This window comes from Nansenia antarctica (assembly GCF_963989245.1).
Source record: "Nansenia antarctica genome assembly, chromosome: 4".
Classification (NCBI taxonomy): Eukaryota; Metazoa; Chordata; class Actinopteri; order Argentiniformes; family Microstomatidae; genus Nansenia; species Nansenia antarctica.
In genome coordinates this window covers 67,767,833-67,793,434 of record NC_137689.1, presented here as the reverse complement: position 1 = coordinate 67,793,434, position 25,602 = coordinate 67,767,833, and the positions used below count along the sequence as shown (strand labels likewise).

At 43.8% G+C, this 25,602-nt stretch overlaps 1 protein-coding gene across 1 annotated transcript; it reads left to right on the top strand.

Moving 5' to 3' along the window:
* Window positions 1-690: 690 nt before the first annotated feature.
* hook3 (hook microtubule-tethering protein 3) lies at window positions 691-25,602 on the top strand. Its single transcript, XM_080530100.1, has 22 exons — window positions 691-751; window positions 8,047-8,132; window positions 8,890-8,962; window positions 9,124-9,174; window positions 9,394-9,526; window positions 10,104-10,171; window positions 10,392-10,454; window positions 10,544-10,627; window positions 12,358-12,521; window positions 13,881-14,021; window positions 14,412-14,613; window positions 15,124-15,234; window positions 15,735-15,819; window positions 16,250-16,316; window positions 18,838-18,978; window positions 19,349-19,436; window positions 21,331-21,365; window positions 21,545-21,627; window positions 21,716-21,816; window positions 22,595-22,699; window positions 24,218-24,289; window positions 24,692-25,602. The coding sequence occupies exons 1-22, from the start codon at window positions 692-694 to the stop codon at window positions 24,830-24,832; spliced, it is 2,154 nt and encodes a 717-aa protein (XP_080386226.1). The 5' UTR covers window position 691; the 3' UTR covers window positions 24,833-25,602.

Below are 25,602 nucleotides of genomic sequence, written 5' to 3'. Positions count from 1 at the left end.
GTTTTCATTAAATTAAATGGCAGATTCGAGATTTTTCTGCACCTTATTAATAGTATGCTTAGAATTCCTACAAAAAAAACTATTGGGGATTTTTGACTAGTAACTATTGCAAAGGAAGGTGCATCCGATCAGGCTTCGAGCTGTCTATCTGGGGGGTATTCCATCAACATCGCTAAATAAAAATCCAGGTTTAGTCTGACAAGTCTCGCGAGAGTTCCTACAAAATATCCAGGCATATTCTGATAAGTCTCGCGAGAAGTTATCAAAAAATAAGCCAGGATTTTCCTTTAGCAACATTGATGGAATACCCCCCCTGGTCCTACGGGGTGGCATCTTTAGGTCCCCAGCTGGTTGGAGAAAAGCCCGTTGGCAGAGTGAAGGGGACAGACCGGTGGTGTGTGTGTCTCGACTCTGTCTCTGTTTATGATAAAAAATAACATTTAACCATCGACGCTGGATATATTTATATGCGTGAATACGGAGCGGGTGGGACCGTATCTGTCCTGTCAGATCATTGATTCGCTAAGCCATCTTTCCTACATAGCTAAATGGTAGCTAGCTTTAATTCCTCGTTTTGATCATCGAGATCATCAGACGTGTCTGGTTGGGTTGAAGTCATCTCCGTTACTAGCTTAGCTGGCTAGCTGCTAGCCCCTTTTTTGGGATAAAGAAGAGGATTAATTTAACTACGATGAGTACTTCTGTGGATTCTGTGGACCGAGTGGAACTGTGCGAGAGCCTCTTGACATGGGTGCGTATGAGAGACTAACCTAGCTAAATGGGTTCTCAAGAAAACAAAGGTTCACATTTCGATAGAAGCTTCTGTTGCTGTCAGTGAGAGGACGTGTAGCTATGGCACTAGCGTGGATCTAATAATGATCTAGCTATCTTTTCAGATTCAGATTCAGATTCAGATAACGTTTATTGCCATTATGCTTGACACATATAGGAATTTGTTTTGGCATTACAGAAGGTGCATTTATGCCTTTTTCCACATATACATGAACAAAACAAGTACAAATACAAATGCAAAAACAGGACAACACAGGACAGACAGTGCATGGATAGTGCTGTATATAAAGTGCAGTGCAGAGTTATTATCTAGCTATCTAAGACAAGTTGGTTAAGCAAGCATCTTGACATTTATGACATGTCACTATTTATGCCTAACGCTACAATGAGGCTACTTTAAAGGGAAAAGCAAGAATTTCACACGCTATTTCATGACATCTCATGTGTGTTGTTGTTGTGATCGGGCCCCTAGCAGTGCTGTCTTAAGAAGTGTTCTTAGTTTTGGTTCCTAGAGGCTTTTTGGTGGTAATAATGGTTCATATTGTGGGAAGATAGGCTTCACGATGATGATATTGTTATCATAGTAGGTTTAGTCCACCCATAGAAATAGGACTTGACCTGAGTGGAGAAGACCCTGCTTTAGTGGCATAGGCCTAGTTAGTAGTACACAATCAACAGATCTGGATGTGGATAAATGTATGATAATAACCAAAAGGCAGGTTTATCTCTGTTTTTCAGGTTCATCAAGAAAGTGAGTCAGTCTAGATGATTACACCAATGCAATGATACATTAAAACGTTCATAATATTTAAAACAGCTGGTTGACTCACTGATCCTGCTTTGTGACATAGCCTTCTGGTAGATATCGGCCCTACCTATTGCTGTGATTTAAAACGGTGTGCCTGACAGGGATGTCAACAACATTCCAGGGTATTCAACGACATTGAAGGGCACCCCTATGGGACCTTGTCAACACTACAGAAGCTGCCTGTGTGTCAACAAATGGAAGTGGATACATTAAATATAGTGCACTAAATTCTCCCATGGACTGCTGCTGGTGACTAACTTGTATATATAGAACAGAGTAGCCTAGTAATGGACCCTGGTCCTTGTAGTTCAACAGCTTTATGGACAAAGACAGTTTTAGGTCCAGTAGCGTGTGTCCCAGACCCAGACAGATAGATTTGTTTCCCACCCAATCATCTTCCTCTGACACATACTCTCAGTCATCATGTCTCAGTCTCTGTGATTGGGCTGATCTTTTAGTTTTGATACCCTCCCAAAGGATTAGCCTATATCCACTCCACCAAACCTCAACTCATCAGCATCAGGGGAGATCTTATTGTACAATTGTAGTGTGTAAGTTAAAGAAGTTAAAAAGCATTATCCAATCATTGCAGTCCTCTGCAATCATGTCACTGGTACAAACTTAGCCACAGAAGCTCAAAGCATTCATATTGACGAGATTAGCATTAGCCTAACTGCAGAGCTCTGTGCGAAGACTGAATGGCTGCTCCTCTCCCTGGAAATAATGTGGTTGGCTCACATTCCTCACATAGCTGTTAGCAGTGCTGCTAAAAGTCACTGAATCTGTGACAGCCAACTGGAGAGCTGTGCTTTTACCAATTAGCAAGCATATGTTGGCGGTTGCCTGCACTGAACCCTTTGGCTCCCCCAAAGCTTTAGCTCACTCAGAAATTAATATAATATAATATCATTGTTTTAGAAGGGACATACAACATTTAGTCAGACTCCTGAACCCTTCATTAGGCCTCTCTACAGCATAGCCTGTCAGCATAGCCACTTTCTCTCTAACTATGTTGCAACATATGGAGCAAGCAGTCTAGACAATATTTCACTTCAAATTAACCAGGCTATGTACTATTGCCTTCCTAAATGGGCTGCACAGTGTTTATTTTGATTAGCCTATATTTTCCACTGAGTGGGATTGTTTCCCCTCCCATCTGTTTCCTCACATTCTGAAGTGTTTGTGTGGGAGTGGATTTCCTCTTTTGATCTTTCTCTCATTATGGATGACATTGGGATCTCTGCCTGACTGCTAAGGGTGGCTCATTTGGAAAAGGAGTAGGCTGTTTCATACAATTTAATTCACAATATATAGAATAGTAAGCAACACAAGTGTTCCTAACACAGGCCTAATGTAACCCCAAAACAGCTCAGAAATACGGAAATTGGAAGGTGCTGAAGTGGAAGAACGGATCAGTGTTTTTTTGGAAAAACACAATCCGCCTACAGGGCCGACAATATTTTGAATAGGCCTGCAAAATCATAAGGGCCATGGAGGCTTTGTCACACAGGAACCCAAACATGATTAGCAGATTTATATTACCAGATTTAATTAGGATTTAATCAGAGTAGCCCGTGGGCCTATTGTCTCAAGAAGACTGCTGGACCTTGAACCATAGCTCGTTTCTTAAAGTGGACCTTTCGGTTTGTAAGGAACTGGTGGGTTTGGCTGACGAATGATTTGTGGACTCCAAGTGTCCCTGGCTCTCTCTGCTAGACAGAGTTTAGTGTCACAGGGTAGGGTTTCCGAAGCAGCATGTGAGGGCTAAATTTAAAGCCTGGTCGTCATCCATACAGGCAGTGCTGAGCTGGTGGACACAGCATATCCCTTTTCCAAGTTCTTTGTAAGAAACACAATAGTTAGGCTATTAGGACTAGTTAGAATAATCTGTGCCCAAGAATCATAAGTGGCTATTTATCGTATTACCTAAAAAGATCAGACCATGAGCTGCTTTAACTCTATAAATTTGGCCTGTGTCATAATTTCATTTTTATTTAATTTAATTTCATCTCGAGGGGTTCATTTGCGTTCCTTCCTCACACTTATTTCATAAGCTTCTGAGAGAGATGAGTTGACGCAGGGATAATGGCCTTGATGACTATCTACTGATTGATAAGGATTAGGGAACGGCTTGACCTAATGTTCTCCTAAGAAATTGAAATATTTCTAATTAAATAGTTCAGGGGAGGCCATGACCCTGAGGGGAAAAAAACACCTTGCGAATGAGACACAAGAAATGCTGTCAAGTAGTACAATCACGTTACACCTTGGGTTGGCCTACTCTGGTCAGCATGAAAATCACCTGCAGTGATGCGTAAGGTCCCCAGACAATTGCAACCTATTTGCTATTACATGTCTCTCTGCTTGGAACTGATTCGTAGTCTAGGCTAATTCCCATCCAATGCCAGAAGATAGCCAGTATTGCTGTCAGCTTCGCCTGGTTTCCAAGCCCAGAGCAGAAGCCTAGCGCTAAGTGGCTAGCTGTGTGCCGCAGTGACGCTAACAGACGATGACTTGGCCTATATTTTCTAGATGCCTTCCCACCGTCTTGTAGTTCAAGTGAAATGGAGCAGACGAAACACTGGATGGGGAGCGTCACGAGGCAGGGAGAACTCACCCATATCAAAGTCTGGGGGCATGACCACTTTCAGGACCAGCCAAGCAACTGTAATGCAGGTGACAGTGTAGCCAGTCATCGCTTACATACCTGCAGTTTTAATTGTCAGATTTCTATATTTTTTACTATTCTGGGGCTGGGCACAGGGGAATGGCTTAGGCTTGTATATGTCACAGACTGATATGATTCATCTGTGGCTCACCCATGCCTTATGTTGAGGTTGATTGTTGTGTTTTTCTAATGAGAATCCTCATATTCTCCTCAGTGACCTCTCCAACCTTGACATTTAGTTATTTACATTTTTGGCATTTAGCAGACGCCTTATTCCAAAGCGACTTACAATCAATACATTTGACTAATTAAGTGAATCATCTATCCACTAGTCATAGCAGGAAAAAGTAATCTATGCTCAGGCCTGGTGCCGCTGGCAGTCATCGTGATTTTTTTCTAGGACACAGGAGAAACAGTACAGGGTACCCTGTAGGTGTCTCAGGAGAAACAGTGCAGGTTGGTAGTAGATGTCTCAGGAGGGACAGTTAAGGTGTAGCCTGAAGAGGGCCTTCAGGCTGTTCCTCTAATGCTGTAGATAAGTGGGGCAATCTGGAGCCTGAAATGAACAGCTGGGAATGAAAGCTGGAGAATTGTTTTGCCCCACAGATGTTGATAAGCCTATAATTGCCTTGCTTTGTAATCCTCACATACAAAGTCTCATGTGGCCGGTGCTTTGTAGCTATGTCCTATGTTTTATGTATCTCATATTATGACATGAATTGGATTGTAGAGCTGTGATGCCCAGTGCCTACTGCGTATAGTTTTGTGTCTTGATAACTAGTCTATGTACTATTTCAAAATGTCTGATGACGATTCAAGATGGAATGACCTTCTCCTAATTCAATCTATTTAATAACCTAAATCCAACATGATTTGGTAAAGAAGGTGGCATTGTCCATGCTGGGTAGTGGTGTCCTAGGGGATAGTGAGTTGGACTGGTGATCAGAAGGTCATGAGTTCAAATCCCACCTGGGAACACTACCACTAGTGTGCCCTTGAGTAAGGCACTTAGCCCTAAGTTACCGTACTCCAGGGAGACTGCTAAATTATTAGAATATCATGTATGAAACAGTTTGTTCTGCTGAAGTGTTTTGTTTTCATGGAGGGTTCTACTGTGAAACCAACTTGGGCGGATTACTTTATTTTTTTGTTAAGCACAAGTTTTCTACTCTCCCACGTCCCACCACAGAGGAGTGTCCCCTCTGCATGACACAACAGTGAGAAGTTGGACCACCAACGACGATCCTTTCCCCTGCTTTAAATGCCCAGAATGCCCCCGACCAGCCATAAAGGCTGTTATGAGACGTTTCACCATATCCCTTATTTAATGCTGTACACTTATTATTATTATTATTATTATTATTGTTACAAATTAAGAACATTCTCTGTTAATGAATGTGCCAGGTAATAATCAATAAAAAATTATCTGATTTTTTAAAGCAAAATCGGCTGATACAATCGTGCATCCTTAGTTCCTGGCGCTCACCCTCTCCTCCCTACCTCCTTCTCCCACTTCCCTACCACAACAAAGACCTCTCTTCTGTGGACTTGGGCAGGAAGTTAAAGTGTCACAGGCTGAGGTGAACCACTTCCCTAGTAATACGGTTACGTAACAGCCTCCAATGTTGTGGGTCCAGCCCTCCCTGGCAATGTGCCCAGTCTTGAGCTGGGTGGGCTGGGCTGGGCTGGGCTGACTGGCTGGCTTTAACATTGCTCCGAAGTGGCAAAACATGGCCAATGGACAGACAGTTCTGAACTTCCTGCTCCTGTGGGTGGAATAGCTGAGTAGGGACTGTCAGAGTCTTGCAGTCTGATGTAATCACCACCAGCTTGTTTAGGCCTGCATCTAGATGAAACCCTGTAGACAAAGTGTCCTTTTACAGTCTGCTTCTGTGTTGACTTGACTAGTAGACGAGAGTATTCCTTCATGACCTGGCACTATAGAGACGGACAGACTGGGCTCTGCCACGTTCGGTGTGAGGTGCTGCTCACTGACAAAGGGTCAGTGTCCCTTTTGAAAACATGAACCCCCAGAAAATGCCTCATTTGGTGACTGTTCTTGTTCACTGCGGAACAGCTGGGTCAGAGAAACAAGAGACACTGCTCTATAGGAAAGCTGTGGAAGGCAGTAGCAACATCATCTGTCTCTCACTATGGGCTAGTGGCAGGTGACCTCCCTTTCTTCCTGCGGTTGGGTACACCTGGCTGTGCTGTCCCAGTCTAAGTCTAGGACAGGCTACATACTAATGATCCTGTTCTAGATAGCCTAACTATCGCTGTCGCTATGTTATCTGACTCCAGGGATTTGAAAGCAATCTGATGTTCACCAGGTGCTGTTCCATGTAGTCGGCATTTTGCAATACTTAGACATGCACGTCATAGGCCTATGTCCTTGATGAGATCTATGTGCTGTAGGCTGTGTGTGTGTTTTTTTTATTCGTTTCACCCTCGGTCTACGTGGACCAATGCAAATGCCAATTCTACCCCTGCTGTGTGGAGTGTTTAAGCCTGTTGTGTCTGTTTATTTACTTAGCTCACACAGTGGAAGGCAGGACCCATTATCACACTGTCAGACAAGCAGGCCACGGCTACTCACTGCAAGGCAGAGCTTCTGTTCCTTGAGCTTGCTAAGAGATGGAGAATTATTTACTTCACTTTCAGTTCATCACTTTGATGAGAAGCCTGTCAGACTAGGCTTCAGAGAGAGAGAGAGAGAGAGAGAGAGAGAGAGAGAGAGAGAGAGAGAGAGAGAGAGAGAGAGAGAGAGAGAGAGAGAGAGAGAGAGAGAGAGAGAGAGAGAGAGAGAGAGAGAGAGAGAGAGAGAGAGAGAGAGAGAGAGAGAGAGAGAGAGAGAGAGAGAGAGAGAGAGAGAGAGAGAGAGAGAGAGAGAGAGAGAGAGAGAGAGAGAGAGAGAGAGAGAGGCCAGGAAGAGGGAAAGATGGAAGGAGGGAGAGTGGGAAAGAAAGGGAGTGAGGCAGACAGAGAAGAAGGGACAGGAAAGGGAGAGGGGGGGAAATACGGTGGGAAAGGCAGAGAGGGAGAAAGTGAGAGAAGGAAAGAAGGAACGAACGAGTAAAGGGAAAATCAGAGGGAGGGAGAGAGAGTGACAGAAAGAGGGAAAGAGTGAAGGGAAGGTGGAGGGAGTGAGCCGAGTAGTCCAACAGCTGTGTTGACACGACACACTGCATTGAACCACTGAAGGACGTGGAGGAAACAGGACCACGTGATGTCTGGCTGATGGCAGCATGGGGGTGTTTAGGAGGACAACATTGCTGGTTCATCTGAGGGCCAGTGGAAGTCTATTAAAGGGATAGTACCATCAAATTCCAACATTCCATACTTGTTTTCTCACCTTCAAAGTCGGACAAGGACAAGAACCTCATACAGTCCACTTTTAAAAAATCTATTGTGCACTGCTAAAATCTCCTAATATTAGAATGTTTTAACCAAAAACCAAAGGATGTCATTGTACCCAATTAATTCGAATATTTTAAATGTCATCCCAAAGTCGTGGTCTACTAGTGTCCTACTTATTTTCTACAAATGATTGCCTTATGTCAGAGTAGCTTCAAGGCTCAAACAAATAGCCTACTTTTATTTTCAAATTGTGTGTGTCTGAGACCAAGGCAATGGCCCAGTTTTATGTGAGGGGTGAACAGGGAGAGATAGCCTAAATTATGGTGTTACGATGACCCAGTAACCTTTCACTTCAAACAATGCCCTTTTGGAGATAGAGGGGATGGATGTTGCTATTCTAAATTACATTTCCTCTCTTCAGATTCAAACATTTGGAGTGGAGGCACCATGCCAAACAGTGGAAGACCTCACGGGCGGGATAGTGATGGCCCAAGCCCTGCAGAAAATGTAAGTGTGTCTTAAAAGATAGAGACAAAGTTAAGGATGATCTGAAACCCACTGGCCCATGAGTTATTAGATACCTGAAACCGTCCAAACCAACCTTTGGAGTGGCAGTCCCAACATTGTTAGCCTTACGCTGTAGGCTATACAGTGGGGTGCAAAAATGTGGGCACCCCTGGTTTAAATGTCTGCTACAATTAATCTCGAGGTGATTGAAAGCAAACCTGAACACTACATGCTACAAAGTTAAACATGACACCTTTCTGCACATTTTAAAGCAAGTTGTTTGCACAGGCAATATTGTGCGGGTGGAAGGAAGAATGGATTCCACCAAATATCAAGACATTTTAGAGGCTACCGGTAATGTTCGAAGGTCAGTCCAATTGAAGTTGAAGAGAGGTTGGGTATTCCAGCAAGACAATCACCCGAAGCATACCTCAAAATCAACCATGAAGTACCTCCAGGAAAGACGGATGAAGGTTTTGGAATGGCCATCACAGTCCCCAGACTTGAATATTATTGAAAATCTGTGTAGAGATCTCAAACTGAGCTAGAGGTGTTCTGCCAGGAAGAATGAGGAAAACTCTTAGCTGTCTTAGCGGTCTACAGGAAGCATTTGCAAGCTGTTATATATTTACCAGAGGAGGAGATACAAAGTACTAGCTGACAGGGTTCTCAAACTTTTGCACAAGGCCTTTTTCCTTGTTTTATTCTTTTGAAACTGTAAAAAGTTTTATTGATTCCCATCTTACTTTTTTTCCAGAGATATTGTGTATTTCAGTGACAGCTGGGTCAGCAGGATTAAGCCTGATGTGGGGGATAACTGGAGACTAAAGGTATGGACCATGTTGATCTGGCTCAGAGGACTCAGGAGTTGATGTTGCTATTTGCTTTTTTGTCATAGATTCTGTATAATTCCTGTTTTCTAATCTTGTATCTGTGTTATTAGATATCACTTTCCATAGTTGTCCCCTCACATGTCCCTCTCCCTTTTCAGATCAGCAATTTAAAGAAAATCTTGAAAGGCATGTTGGATTACAACCATGAGGTAAGAGAATTAGTTTTAGGCTAAATCTACGGTATGGACGTGTAGTACAGTAACTGGCCATGTATTGAATTGAATGTAAGCAAATACAAATCTACAATACAGTGTGACAGAACTTGATGAGAGGGTGGATGATGTAACAGCTTCCTGTGTCCCCCTCTGTGTGCCCCCATCCTGTATGACAGCTATAAAACACAGACTTGTGTTGTATTTCCTGTCCAGATTCTGGGCCAGCAGATCAACGACTTCACTCTCCCAGACCTCAACATGATCGGGGAACACTCCGATGCCGCCGAGCTGGGCAGAATGCTGCAGCTCATCCTAGGGTGTGCCGTTAACTGTGAGCAGAAACAAGGTGCGGACCGTTTCGATCATCCCAGTGTTTCCTGCAGTATTTTGCAAGACTGTGGCGGGTGGACCACATATTTAAAAAATGCATCAGGAAAAAAAATGTCTAACACTTTCCGCAGCAGCGCTGAAACATGCGGTAAAAAAAATAAGAAAAAAGAAAACAGCGCTAAAAATACTTTGTTATTATGAGACTTTGGCGGGACAAATTAGACTATGGCGTCTCGCCTATGTATGGGAAACACTGCATCCTCTGGAAATCGGTTTGGTATTATTCTGTCTAGTAGACCTTTGTATTCTTGTCAACATCCGCTGTATGACTGAGTGAGACTAGGTGAGCTCAAGGTTATTGTGTTTTTCTTTTGCACACTCATACTGTGAGTGTAAATCTCTTTGATCCATCCCGGCTTTGTCCGAGATGATGTATTGAGTTTGGTTAATGAATGTGAATGTTCTCACATACTGCAGTTCTAAGGTTCATGGTTTAATGCCATTCAGTCATTCATTGTCAAGTCCATTTTCCGTTGAGGGTTTTTAGTTGAATACGAACGTTGACATTTTGTGGTCTTTCTTTGCCACTCCAGAGTACATTCAGACCATAATGATGATGGAGGAATCTGTGCAACACGTTGTCATGACAGCCATTCAAGAGGTAGGCTTTTATTGAAGATTGAAGTGCCATAGAAGCTGTCAAGGTTTATATTGGACAATGCTTTCCTGTCCTCTACTTCTAATACATCAGGAATGGACAACTGGTGACCCGCACCGGCGCTATGTCCAGCCTGTAAATGAATACATGATTACATACAACAATGATTGACATTCCTTCTACTCATTATTCATTACACTTCTGTGTGCTCCCTGTGTCGTAGCTGATGAGCAAAGAGTCTCCAGTTGTGGGAGGAAATGAGTCGTTTGTAGATCTTGATAGACAGGTAAGAAGTTCTCTCATTGTGCCTTTTGGCCCAATACGACCCGGTCGGGCCCATGTTCTTTTAACAATATTATTTATTCGTCCTTTCAGCTCAAAAAGACAGTGGAGGAGCTCAACGATGCTTTATCCACTAAGGAAGAGATCGCCCAGAGATGTCACGAGCTGGATATGCAGGTAGGCATTTGACCTGTTCTGTCTCATAATAGCGCAGAGACAGAATCTCTGATGGCCCAAGTTCAAACTTGTATGAAATGATTTGTTGAATTAATATGCCCAGTGCAATGATTTAAACAGCCTGATCAATGCCAATGTTGACAGTTCGCTCTAAAGACGATGGCCCTGCCACAACCAAGTTTGCTTAAACTATGCATTGTTTTTCCAGATAAATGCTTTCTTTTCTATTTAATTTACCTCTCTTCTCCTGACCCTTAACTGAAACGTCATACTCTGTGCCTTGCTTTGAAGGCGGTCCATGTTCAAGAGGAGCGAGATAGACTGAGGTTAGAGTATATTGAACTAGAGGAGAGGGTAAATTCGCCTTTTTTATATAATTTTGTCTCAATCCTTGATGTTTTTGGCGTGTGAAAAGCCCTGGATTTTCAGTTTGCTTTTAACAGCATCTCTTTTTGAAATCCAGCCTCCCCCCCTTTAATTGTGTGTGTGTGTGCGTGCGCATCAGCTGTCCTGTCAAACTCAGTGCTGTGTGTCACCACACCCCAGACTAATGCGTCGTCCCCCCCTTCCCCATGTTAACCCCACCTGTGTGTCACCAAGTGCTCCCATGGCAACGACAGGACATGCTTGGCTTGGGGTCTTAGCAACTCTGTCATCTCTGCAGTTTTCTCCCTCGTACCACCAAGAGTTTAGGAGAAACGCCATTCATTCTTGAATCTTGTTGCTTGGCCAAATAGCAATTAGGCCTTGTTGATGGCCACAGGTGGTCATTGAACGGTCCACAGGAGCTGATGACCACCGAGGGTGTTGGAGGGTCATTGCCTCCAATGTGAATTAAGCTGTTGCCGATTAGTTTGTCATGGAGGAATGATGTAAGATGACAAACTGGGTCTTCGTTAACAGATCCCCATAGGGGAATTAGTCTACCAGTGAACCCCCTCAATGGGCTGGTCTATCCAGTTATACATCAACAGCTCTCTGACTTCAGAGCGCCATGAATTAGTCAACGTTTGCTTCTATGAGAAAGTGGCTAGCTGCTCTGGTAGCTATTCTGAGTGGAAACAGAAAAGGGCCTATTGAAGAGGTTTCACCTTTATATTACCTGTGAAACGATCCTCATTTTGTCAGGATATGTGGCAGAAGCAATGATCTCTATATAGCAGTGTTATCTACAGGAGGCTGTGTGTTAGCTTGCTTCAGCTGGAAAACATTTCACTTGAGCTTGTCACTGCTACTGATTTTACCTCCACCATGACTGTCTTAAAAAAAAACGGAAAAACACTGCTGCTTTGCTTTTGTGTGGAATTTGGTCCCGCCCATCACGTCGATAAAGCCACAACTGCATGATGCCCCGTTGGCACTGTAAGAGTTTGTTGGGTTTGCGTTTTATTGTTTGGTTTGTGTGCTTGCTTCTATTTCCTGAATGAAAAAAATAATTGATATATATATATATAGATAAGATAAGAAATATATAGAAAAGTTTGTTGAGGAAAATGTGTTTAAAATAGTTAAACTTTCATATATAGATTATTATTATTATTAGATATTACTTTCGAAACATTCTAGTCTTATAGCAGACATTGTATACATTATTGATGTTGTCCTCCCCTCGTTTGTCACCACCTAAGATACCTGTACACAACCTGTCCATTCAAAAACACCTCAGAAATTCACCAGTCCCATCCTCCACCCCCCCCCCCCCCCCTCCCCCACTCTTCTCCCACCCGCAGGTGGCGGCGCTGCAGGAGGAGAAGGGCGGCTTATTGGCCGAGAACCAGATCCTCATGGAGCGACTCCACCAGTCGGACTCCATCGAGGACCTGAACAGCCCTGCGGGGCGCAGGCACCTGCAGCTGCAGACCCAGCTGGAGCAGCTCCAAGAGGAGACCTTCAGGTGAGGCCCTGGGGCGGGGGGGGGGGTACAGGCTGGCGGGGGGGTTGGGGAGGCAGATGCAGATGTGGGGGGAGGGGAGGGGGCGGGTACTTAGTAGGGGAAGGGAGGTAGGGGCTTATGGAGGGTCACAGGGAGGAAGGGTGGGGGGGGGCGTAAGGAAGCTGGGTCGTGTAGTGGAGAGGGTGAAACAGAGGGGTAGTCAGGCCTAGGCAAGGGGAGCCCTGCCATTAGAGGAGGGTGAAGTTGCCCAATTGACACTCATGTAAATCTACCGCATACTCGCTGTACAGGGGAGGTGTAGGGGATTCTCAGCCTCATCTCAACCTGTGGTCTCGCACCGTCCATGAATGAGATGAAGCTGGTGGTTCTTTAGGGGTTAACTACACTCCACTCCACTTTCCACATTCCACCTTGATTATAGGGCAGCTACAGTCATGCATGACTGGTTCTGCCTCCTGTACAGTAGTCACATGCAGTCCCTGTGTGTTTAGATGTAGATACGGTCCTACCGGCACCATAGGGGTAAGGCTGGGAGTGAGCTATAGCGGGTCCCTGCTAAAGAGGTGCCGTTACTCACCCTGAGAGATTGATTGGGTTAGAACGCTATTGATCTTCCCCTCCCATAGGCCTGGGGCTGCCCACAAAAGCCTTTTTCGCTCTCCATACAGATTAAAGCCCTATAAATACACCCTTACGGCCTTTTAATAGCGAGTGAGTGAGTGAATGAATGGACTCCCTTCGCCTTGGATGAGGGCCAGAGTCATACAGGACAGAATAGGCCACTAACCACCAGGCCCATTTAACCCTACCTCACAACAGGCTCTCTGTCTCAGAGGTGTCCCTGTTGAGCTGGGAGTGCCAGCCCCTCCCCTCGCCCGGTACACCCTTATGCAGGTAAAGCATGCTTAGTGGGGCCTGGCTAGGGATCTCACTCTAACCCTCTAGGGCCTAAGGTGTCTCACTAGTGTCTGGGGCTTGAGGGTCTCACTCTGGTCTAGGGCCTAAGGTGTCTCACTAGTGTCTGGGGCTTGAGGTTCTCACTCTGGCTCACATATGATTTGTGCTGCCCACTTTCACTGGGACCTGGTGGGACTAGGGCTAGGCACTCCATTCATTCATATTTTGCCACTCTTTTGGCAACATCGAGTATATAGGCTAATACCTATTTCGAAACTTGGACATTTCCAAATGGGCAACTCAGGTTCTCACTCTAGCGCTACCTCACACTCAACCAATCCTATGCTATGTCTTGCCATGTCCGAAGAGCACTTGATTGCAGCGTTACATTCAAGCTTTAGATGCTTTGTGACCTCGGACTCTCCCTCTGAAGTGTCCGTGTGTCTGTCTGCGGCGTTGCAGGTTGGAGGCAGCAAAGGACGACTACCGGATCCGCTGTGAGGAGCTGGAGAAGGAGCTGGTGGAGCTGAGGGGGCAGAACGAGGAGCTGACCTCCTTGGCTGACGAGGCCCAGTCGCTGAAGGACGAGATGGATGTGCTCAGGTCAGAACCACAGAACATTATGCCTTTGTTGGGATTTTACCACAGTTATTTTCTAACACCAGGGGTCAAATTAGCATTGGTTTTCTTACAAATACTTGGTGGTTTTTGTCAAGCACATATTCGGCATGTTCCCCAGACCCATGACTACCAAGCCTAGCCATAGACTCAATACCATATGGGGAATCACCATTGAAAGAACTACTTTAGTTTTTTAGTAAGAATAACTTACTTTCTAATCCTTAACCAGGATCCAGGGAAATCACCCCCTTAAAATCACCCCCTCAAATAGAACAATACTACTGAACCCAGATCTGTCTAGCACTTGTGTTACTGATAGTTACCCCCCAGTGAACCAAATCCTAACCTGAGTTTGTGTGTCCGGTGTGGCAGACACTCCTCTGACAAGGTGTCCAAGCTGGAGGGCATGGTGGACTCGTACAAGAAGAAACTGGAGGACCTGGGAGACCTGAGGAGACAGGTGAAGCTGCTGGAGGAGAAGAACACTGTGTACATGCAGAACACCGTCAGCCTGGAGGAGGAACTGAGGAAGGCCAACACAGCCCGAGGACAGCTGGAGACCTACAAGAGACAGGTACGAATGGACACACATTTTAAATGCTTCATTTATGTCCACATACAAAGTACAATTCTAAAGGACATAAATACTAACAGTGCATTTTGACATCCTGGAAACAATTTGTTACAGTAATGCTGAGCCAACAACCAGTTCTGCCACACACAGGATGTTATTCGCACCAGACCAGTGGGTTGATCAATACTATAAGACAGACAGTATCCCGCTCATGGGTACAGGAAGCACCGCCTTCTCCATATTGAGCGGCTACCAATAACAGCGGATATTGAGCAATATTTTGCTAACTGTTTAGTGTGTTAACACACACACACACACACACACACACACACAAATACTTTATTTCGGGTGTACAGTAAAGCATTACATTGAAGGAAACAAACAGCACTGTCTTCACCACACAGCTAAGCCTGAGGCCACGGCCACTAATACGTGTTACCAGGGACTGGTATTTAAAGGTTGTAAAAAAGGTTTTTTTGAGTTCCTCACTGGCTGTTCTGTTCCCCACAGGTGGTCGAGCTCCAGAACAGACTGTCTGAGGAGTCTAAAAAGGCCGACAAGATGGAGTTTGAGTACAAACGGCTCAAGGAGAAAGTGGACTCGCTCCAAAAAGAAAAAGATGTAGGTATTAAATGCTTCTGTCTGTCCTCCGTGGTGTAGAGTGTACTTTACTGTGGTAGTGTGTCGTCTCTATGCTCAGCCCGTTATCACAGCCCCCATGAACGTGTTTGGGGATGTGGAGGTAGAAACCAAACCAAAACAGGAAGCAAATCAAGTGATGTACTGTAGATTATGCTGAGCTGTTATTTGCAGAGATATGAGTGTATGTGTTTGGAACCATGTTGGTTTGTCATTGCCTGTCACAAAATAAATGTTTTACAGAGAGATTTGATCTTGGGTATTGAGCCAGCTGCTTCCTACAGAGACAGTTACAGCAACATACATGGCTCTGTTTTGAGAAGATTGAGCCATGTGATGCATTTTTATGTAACATGGGGCTCATTCTGTTTTTTACTCTCTCCCCATCTCTCTCTCTCTCTCTCTCCCCCCCCTGTCTTTCTCTCTCTCTCTCTCTCTCTCTCTCTCTCTCTCTCTCTCTCTCATGCTCTCTCTCTCTCCAGCGTATGAGGACGGAGAGGGACTCTCTAAAGGAGACCATTGAGGAGCTACGTTGTGTTCAGGCCCAGGAGGGGCAGCTTACAGCAGGTGATGCTTCTTGCCTGTCATATCCAACCTCTAGAAACCCACTTACCATGTATGCTTACCATCAAAGTCCCCTTAGCAGGCAATGTATCAAGTCAAATGAAATCAAGTCAATCTTCTTGACACAATCACACTTCTCCATGAATGAGAAATGGTTGCCTTCCCATGTCCTAGTTCATTACTGAGCTTACTGCACATTAAAGAGGATAATGGGTCTAAACTCTAGCTTCTTTTTTTACAAGAAGCATGACTATCTACCAGAGACCACCTTAAAATCAGGTTCAAAACATGTTTCTGCCGCCCGCCGTAGGGCTGTTCTGTTCGCTTGTTTTCACTTGTAGCGGTGTCTCTGACGAGAGTTCTTTAACATTCTGCCGCCTGCCTGCCTGTGTAATGAGTCTCTGCCTCTGATGACAACGTTCTGTCTCTCTAGGCCTTCATCCACTCGGCAACGAGGGCTCTGATTCGCTGGCCTCCGAGATCGTCACCCCGGAGATTCGGTAGGACCCTTTGCATCCCCCAGACATTCCATAGAGCGGAGAACACATGACCCCTCCTGTCAGGGAGTCATGCATATTTCATATTCCATACCTCGTAATGCTCCCCACACAATCTTTACTTTGAGCCAACACTGGCACGTTGTTTGTTTGGTGCGAGGAATGCTGCAATATGTTGGAACACAACCTAGATTTTCCTTTTTCTCGTTTTCCCACATCAACACTTGTTATCATACTTTCCAAATGTTTTATAGATTAATCTTGTGCTGTTTCCACTCATGTTGCCTATAGCGTTTGTAGGATTCTGACGTTTACAATTGTTTGTGGAAAAACACATCACATCAGAGAGGAGTTTGTTATTGTTTAGTGTTAACACAAACTTCTCGAGGCTAACGACATCTGTTATAGGACAACTTCAAAACGTTTTTACACTAAACCAGGGGAGGCTGGTTGGAGGCAGACATTGGAGGAAGTGTATTTGATATCATTCCTAATTCCATTCCATGCATTTACAATTAGCCCGTCATTCGATGGCCACCTCCTCTGCACTAAACTAATTAGCTTCTCTTTCCTCTCTGGCCGTCCTGTTTCCTCTTGTTTGACATTCAACTCTGCCCCTCCACACAACCAGATAGCCTCAAGCCCAGTAATGTTGTGCTGCTCTCTCTGCCTTGCTTTGGAATAAGGCATAAGTAGTCCAGCTGTGTGCAGAGAGGAAGAGTTACGTTACGTAATGTCCCCGGCTCCAGATGCCTGAGTTACATCAGCCTCTAGGCCCTGGCTGTTCCCAATTGCTTTCTAACAGCGCTGGTATTTCCCTGCTGCGGCAGCTATAGCTAGCTAGCCTTAGCCAGAGGCGCACTGTGGTCTGTCTGACTGTTGTCTGGAAGTACTTAACCAGGCCTCCGGCTGGGGTTAGCGTTAGCAGTTAGCCACACCCTGGTCCTGGACGGATGGCTATAGGCCACGAAATACTACAAAACACTTCTCCAGTGGAAAAGCTGTTTAAAGACCTCCACCCCTGGTTACATTAAACTCTACTAAACACTTCTCCACTGGAAAAACTGTTTTATGTTTTACCACCCTAACACTGAACACTGGATACTACCTAACACAGCCCCACTAGAGAAGCTTTTGAAAGTCCTTGACACTTCTCGTCTCTTACTCGTCTCCTGGGACAGCACAGCACTGCACACACACACACACACACACACACACACACACACACACACACACACACACACACACACACACACACACACACACACACACACACACACCACAGCACTACGGTCTGTGTTTATTCCTGGTGAATAGTGTTCTGTGTATGTGATGAGTCATCGCTGTCTGCATGTTCCCAGCTGACGTGGCCTGATAGAGACTAGAGAGAGCAGAGTATCTGACCAAATCAAATCAAAGTTGATTTGTCACATACACACACTACAGCCATAGACATGCAGTGAAATGCTTAGGGCAAGCTAACTCCTCAACAGTACAACGAGTAGTAATAATTAAATGTAATAATAAAACAATAGCATAAGGTAGAGTATTGTGAGTATTTTGCAGCATAAACACAACATCAATAGTGCGGTGAGTAGTAGCAGTAGTACCGTACAGGTGCAACTCCAAAAATTAGAATATCGTGCAAAAGTTCATTTATTTCAGTAATTCAACTTAAAGTGTTGAACTTAGATATTATATAGACTCATTACATGCAAAGCGAGATATTTAAAGCCTTTATTTGTTATAAATTTGATGATCATGGCTTACAGCTTATGAAAACCCCAAATTAAATATCTCAGAAATGTTTAATATTACATGAGATCAATAAGAAAAGGATTTTAAATACAGAAATGTCAGCCCTCTGAAAAGTATAATCATGCATATGTACAATGCAATGAGTCTATCTATATAATATTTAAGTTTAACCCTTTAAGTTGAATTACTGAAATGAATGGACTTTTGCACGATATTCTAATTTTTTTAGTTGCACCTGTATGTATGGTGTAGTATGCATGCATGTATGTATGTGTGTATGTGTGTATGTGTGTATGTGTGTATGTGTGTGTGTGTGTGTGTGTGTGTGTGTGTGTGTGTGTGTGTGTGTGTGTGTGTGTGTGTGTGTGTGTGTGTGTGTGTGTGTGTGTGTGTGTGTGTGTGTGAGAGAGAGAGTGCAAATGTGCAAAGTCATTGGAGAAGGTCACTGGTGCAGGTGCACAGATATATTAAGATCTCTGATATCTGCCTCCCCTGACTACATATTGCTGTACGAGATGCTAACATATTATTGATCCCTTATTTGGTACTACGTTGCTTCCGATGAGACTTGCGCAATACGAACAAGATGCCAAGAGATCTGGTTTTATCCTATATATCTATGGAAGGCCACTGTTGCACTGTATTGTCCAGCACTTTGAGCTGCATTCTTATGTATGGAAGGAGCTATATAAATAAAGGTTATTATTATTATTATTATTACTGTTGCTAATTACTAACCTGCCCTTGGTCGTCCTCCTGTCCCCAGAGAGCGTTTGATCAGACTGCAGCATGAGAACAAGATGCTGAAACTGGCCCAGGAGGGCTCGGACAACGAGAAGATCGCTCTGCTGCAGAGTCTGCTGGAGGACGCCAACAGCAGGAAGAACGAGCTGGAGACAGAGAACAGGTATACACACACACTACACACACTATAGATACTACACACACTACACACACTATACATACTACACATACACACATACACACATACACACACACACACTACTCACTATATACTACACACTGCTCACTACACACTGCATACTGCACACTACACACTATCCATATCTCCATAGGACTTGAAACAGCGGGCTGACAGACTGTGTATGATTGGACAGAGATCACTATCAAAGCTTGTCCGTTAATGAGATGTCAGCTCGTTTATGGTTCATGTCTGTCTGTCAGACTGATTTAATGTAGGGTTCATGTCTCCGTCTGTCTGTCAGACTAGTGTACCAGAGACAGATTTTAATGAATGATTCTTGTCTCTCTGTCAGACTGGTGAACCAGAGGCTGATCGAGGGTCAGAGTCAGGTGGAGGAGCTCTCTAAGAATCTTCAGGAGCAGGGTTCGAAAGCAGACGACGTGAGTACCAACCTACTGTTCACAGATCGACACTGTCTAACACTCTCCCTCTCTGTCTGCATAGCATAACACTATTAACACAGGGCTCAATCCTAACTTGAGGACGTGTAACAGAGGTGGTTCCGTGTAACTGTCTGACACCTAAAGACCTGTCTGGCTCCGAGTGGACCTGAGGTCACCCGATCGCCACAAATATTTTGGGGGGGGGGGTTATGCGTAAATGTGTGCATTGAGGTCAATAAGAGATTTGCATGTCAATTCGATTTACATGTGCAAATGTCACGTTAGTATTCAGCCCATAATGAAGTGCTTATTTAGCCGCACCCTGCCAGTTCATTGCCTATGGCTGTGAAGTCCTTTTACTCATTGTAATGCATGGCATGGATTCCAGTGCTGGAATGCTCCATCCACGTATCTCATGTGTCATGGTGTCACAGCCCTCATAGCCCTGTGTTTGTTCTGTTAGTCCCCTTGCTTGAGTTCCTTTCTGAAGAACCTTTTGTCCATAGAGACATTCAGTGAGACTTTATTGGAACTAATATCTTAGTCAGTCTCACTTTTGTGAGACAGTAGTTCATAGAATGCATGGTTGTTTATGTCATGCCTTACTAACATACTCTAACACTGCCTTGTGTTTTGTCTGTCGTCATTTTGTGTGGCGTCACTCATGTTTTAGCCCTGGCAGTGGCTTTCCTCCCTCTCCCGTTAAGAAGTGACAGGCAATTTGCCTAGTGCTCACCTGGTTGCCTAGGGGCTCTCCTGGTTGCCTAGTGCTGCTCTCCTGGTTGCCTAGAGGCTCCTCTCGTCGATGACATCACCAGGAGTGTGTGATGTAACACAACCGTTCCTTGTCCTGTGTCTCTTACCTGCATGACTAACCAATCAGAAGATCTCTCTCTCTCTCTCTCTCTCTCTCTCTCTCTCTCTCTCTCTCTCTCTCTCTCATTCTCTCTCTTTCCGTGGGTTGCTGGTTCTGTGTTGTCAATCACCTCCTATTTTCTTTTTAATTTGTGCTCCCTTCCTTTCAGGAGATTGTAAGTATGGCTGGAAGATTAATCCCTAGTCTGACTAGAGTTTAGTTTCTATTAGCAATTAGTTCCATGTGTTGAGAATGCTGCTGATGTTTTTGGGGACCTGTTATCAATACAATTGTTCCCTCTTGGATGCTAGAAGGCAGCATTTCACCATTGTAGCATTGCATTGCTGGTGGCCTAGATTCAAATCTGAGTGCAATCTAGTCTCTATAGATGCTTTGTTTCCGACTTGCCCAGCATATAATTGTTCCATGCATGGCTTATTAATAATTAGAAGGAACATGCTTAGTAGAAGCTCCAGTATGTATAATAGTGTGTATACAATGGTTTCATAGTTTTCATTTTCTTCAGGAAATCAAATCCGGAAAATCGTTGAATCCACTTGTGATTATTCCAACACACAAAACCAAGCCATACAGTTGGATGTGTATTATGTTTAAGAGTTTTAATTAATTCTTCCAATTGAATATTTAATATATAATCTTTGATCCCTTGTATGTTGAATCAGTGGACAATCGCATGAATTTGAGACACTTTGTGCTTTTCAATGCCCTCTGTTGGATGGTACACGGAAGTACATGGACCTATTGGACACAACCAACTATATTTATATCAATATTATATACTGTATATATTTCTATCTTTGATGGATGTTAAAAAAAATCATAATATTAGTATATTTGGCTTTGTTATAAAGTGCTTAATAACTGTCCGGCATAGTGTAGTTTCCTCCAGTTGGCCATGCTTTAGTCTATAGTATTCATCTGACAGAAGCCATTCAAACACACAAGAAGGTTGTTTTGTTATGATTCGGTTTTATAACAGAATCTAATCATCCTTTTTGCTTTTGTCTTTTTTAGTCCCTCATTCTGAAAAAGAAATATGACGAACACATGTAAGTAGTCTGTTCTGTGATGTAGCCTAAATATGTTTTTGATTTTATACTTAAGACCATTTATAACGGTTTTGTTTGTGGAATCAGTCAACCATAAGAAAGCATATTTAAAGAAAAGTGGTGCTCAGACCAGTGTTTTGACTCTCCCTGTCTTTCACTTTTGTTTTGGGAACCATAAGGGACAAAATGCGAGAAGTCAACAACGAACTCCAGAAGAAGAGTGCTTACATCGAGGACTTGGAGCCAAAGTACAGCTCGAGCTGTGAGTGAAAGAGCCTTTTAATGTAAATGTCATGGAAATTGTAAATGTCTATGCACAAAACAAGCCATCCTTCTTCTTGTCATTTCAGCCCAAAGAGTGGAAGAGTTGGAAGAGGCCTTAAAAAAGAAAGACGAAGACATGAAGCAAATGGAAGAGAGATATAAGAAGTACCTGGAGAAGGCCAAGAGTGTAAGGATCTTAAAAAAAAAATATATATATATATATATACGTATATATATATATATATATATATATATATACGTGTATATATATATATATATATATATATATATATATATATATATATATATATATATAGCATACACAGTATATAAAATATATATATTTGACCTTTATTTAACCAGATAAAATCAATTGAGAACAAATTCTCATTTTCAATGAAGATCTGGCCAAGAGGCCCCGGCAAGAATAAAAACAAACATATAAACAGAAATACTCGTCAACATAGAACAATACATACAATACATTAGAAAGACAGTGAAGATAAGTAAATAAAAACAAATAGAAACAAAATCAACTAACCTATGTGTGGAAAGAGAGCGTCTGACCATAACTTCTGATTTATATTGAACTAATCCTCTAGTGTCTTATGAAATGGTGTATATGCACCTTCAAGTTTTGATTTCTATTTGTGCAATACATTTCTGCTAGACTCTGACTATCAGTATGCATTATGTTTTTCATAGTGAAAAATAACTTATGATGAAGGAATTATATTGTGGCTGTGAATGTTGTTTCTGTGCTACTACAACCCAGCTATCCAGATTGAAAACAACACCTAAAAAACAAAGGTTTCTTTCTGCCAACATAAGTTTGAGTTTAAAGCGCATTTTATGCAAGGAATTAGAGAGAGAGTTTTAATGGAGTTAAATAATAGTTCTGGCAATTCCTCCTCAGTGTTGTGTTGTGTGTGTGTGTGTGTGTTTAACTGGTTCTATCTCTCCAGGTGATTCGGACCCTGGACCCCAAACAGAACCAGGGATCTGCGCCAGAGGTCCAGGCCCTGAAGAACCAGCTCCAGGAGCGGGAGAGGATGTTCCATTCTCTGGAGGTAGGAACTGGGGTGTACATGTGCTGCTGTAGTAATACTGTAGAAATACCTAATGAATACTGATGTTGCATCGTTTTAATCTCCGTCACAATACCAAGGAAGTTGGTAGCCCCGCAGTTAAGGGGGTCGGCTTCCCTGACCCAGGTTAAGTATACTTCAGGACTAGAACCCAATTCATATTAAGATTCTTCATTTAAATAACGTCCTCAGTCCAAGATTCGGCTTAACGCGAGTCCGGAAAGCTAGCCATACATAGATCTGTTTTAGTCAACCCGTCTTCTAGTTTTTAAAATAAATACGTTTTTATAAATCAGTGTTTCCCCTACCATTGCCTTGGGGGGGCGGGCCGCCCTCCCAACGGAACCCCCCGCCCCCCCAAGAAAGAGGAATTATTACGGACGTAGACACCAAACATCTGACAAGCAGGCTAAAATATCCGCGTTTTTTAAACGCACCCAACCCGAATCTGGCGAGTGGCAAGCCCATAGGCTCGTTGGTAACGTTAGTCCGCCGTAGTCTCGCATAGCCAGACCTATCTCAACACTTCGCGCTGTGCCAGCGCTGGAGAATAATACAAGATTTTGCGCAAGTGTGCGTGCGAGACGCGAGAGTTTTTGCCGGCTGTGATGTCTGCAGATTGAGAGTAAGCAAGTTCAAACGTTAGCAAATATAATTGCTGAGTGTTCTGACAGAGAAAGTTGGTTAAAATTGGTCGTTATTATCGTGACTAGAAAGTGTCTGACTTTAGTTCCATAGTGTAAATAGTGTCAAAGAACTAGCAAGCTAGCTAGCTCAGAGGTGATGAGATGAGCTAGTCTCCTTGCACACTTGCCAGCTAAAGAGCTAACTGGAGGCACTTTATTATTTTACTTAAAGTAGATATACTATCTTTCTTATTCTGCTAGAGTTGGGCTTCATGGTAATACCATAATGGCATATTTACAGTACATGGACAGTTGATTGAAGCATTGGAAATGTCTGTTTTTTATAGTTGGACATAAGATGTATTTTCAGGTGAGAGAGTAAAGTCAAAATGACATGATTATCTGACTGGATTGCCCACAGCAATCCAATATTCAATTATAATTATGTTATGAATTGATATGGATCAATTTATGCCTCTTATTAGATTATAAATACTCTGGCTGTTTTGTTTACCTTTTGGTTGACAGCAAAAGGGAGAGAGGAGGGTAGTGAGGGAGAGAAGGAGAGAGAGCAGGATGGTGCACCAGAGAGAGAGAGAGCAAGAACCAGGTGAGAAAGTGGACAGGTAGTCAAGACCACATACGTAAGTAGCCTTGAGAACCGATGGTTCTGGAGCCTAATGGCCCATAGGTTTTCCGTAGCGTGAGGCGGCTTAATGTACAAGTACACCCCTGGACATGACACTGGTATGAGGCAGGGTCTTACCCCCTGGTGGGGGGGGGGGGGTCCATGCCACGGTCCATGCCACCCCCCCAAGGCAGCAAACCTAGGGGAAACACTGAATGGTATTGTCTCTGTGTCCTCTCTCTGCAGAAAGAGTATGACAAGACGAAGATCCAGAGAGACCAGGAGGAGAAACTGATTGTGTCTGCATGGTACAACATGGTAAAGTGGCCTAAGCATTCTTTAACAGCACATGACAACAATGTTCAAATGTTCATTCTGCTGGCTTAGTCAATTTGAACACTAGAGGGCGCTGTAGGCTTTTCTATGTGACTGAGGTGTAGTTGTGGTACTGGTTTAAGTGTGTGCATTGGCAATGCATGTGAGTGCTGATCATTTTATTTCTGGGATTATTTTCAATTCCCCTTTTTTATATACCGGTATATTTATATAAGAACATAGCATGCTATTTGCCATCTCCTTTGTGGGATACTATGTTCAACCTGTTTTGAGGTAAAAACACTATGGAGCTTTGGAACAGGTCATGATAGTGACACTGTCAGTGTGTGTCATTGCCTGTCATTGGGAGTGACTGTCCTCCTGAACCCCTGTGTGTTCCTCCAGGGAATGGCCATTCAGAAGAAGGCGGCAGAGGACCGGCTCGCCAGCACGGGCTCGGGACAATCCTTCCTCGCCCGCCAGAGACAGGCCACCAGCACACGCCGCTCCTACCCGGGACACGTCCAGCCTGCCACCGCCAGGTAGACACGGCAATCCACCGACCCGACCCTTGACCCTTGATCCTGACCCCCCTCAACCCTCCAAGTGTCCACCAGCGTCACCCTAACAAACGGCCAACACAAGCAATCATCCAGAAACTGGCCACAGGAGTGCCACGGGACAGCCAAACCCCCCATCTACAGGCAACGTCTCCAACGCTCCTCCTGTCCCAAGTCCGGCTCGGAAAACACCCACTCTCGCTGCTGGATATATATGCACATCACTGTTATTTATGTTACCTATGCTAACGTTCAATCCCTACCACCACTTTTCGTCAGGAATCCTCTTCAATTGTTTTCAATTTGCTCGGTGAAACCTCACAAGAGATGTGAGTAAGGATGCGATCATAACAGCAGATGTGTTGAAAAGTCCTTATATGATTATTGTTCATATGTTGATCTGCTGCTTTAAGTTAATAACCATGTCTTCTGGAGTGAGTTGTGTATTTCAGTGATATAGTGGTAAGAAATACAGAGACTTCTGTACTAGCAAGTACAGGGAAGTTCTGTAGAAAAGGTCTGTGTGTTGTGTGAGTTCAATTTGTTGCTGTTACTGTCTCTAGTTACCTGTTGCTGGATGTCTCGTGGGTTAGTTACATGAGACACCTCTAGCCTAGTGTATGACCCTGCTTGTTACCAGTGGCTTACTGTAGATTTAGAAGAGGTCCTAGAAAAGTGTTCAGGACGTCTTAGACAAGTTCCTCTGTGGTCAGTGTTGAGATTTACCCCGTTTTTTAAACTTAAACTGCAGACTGT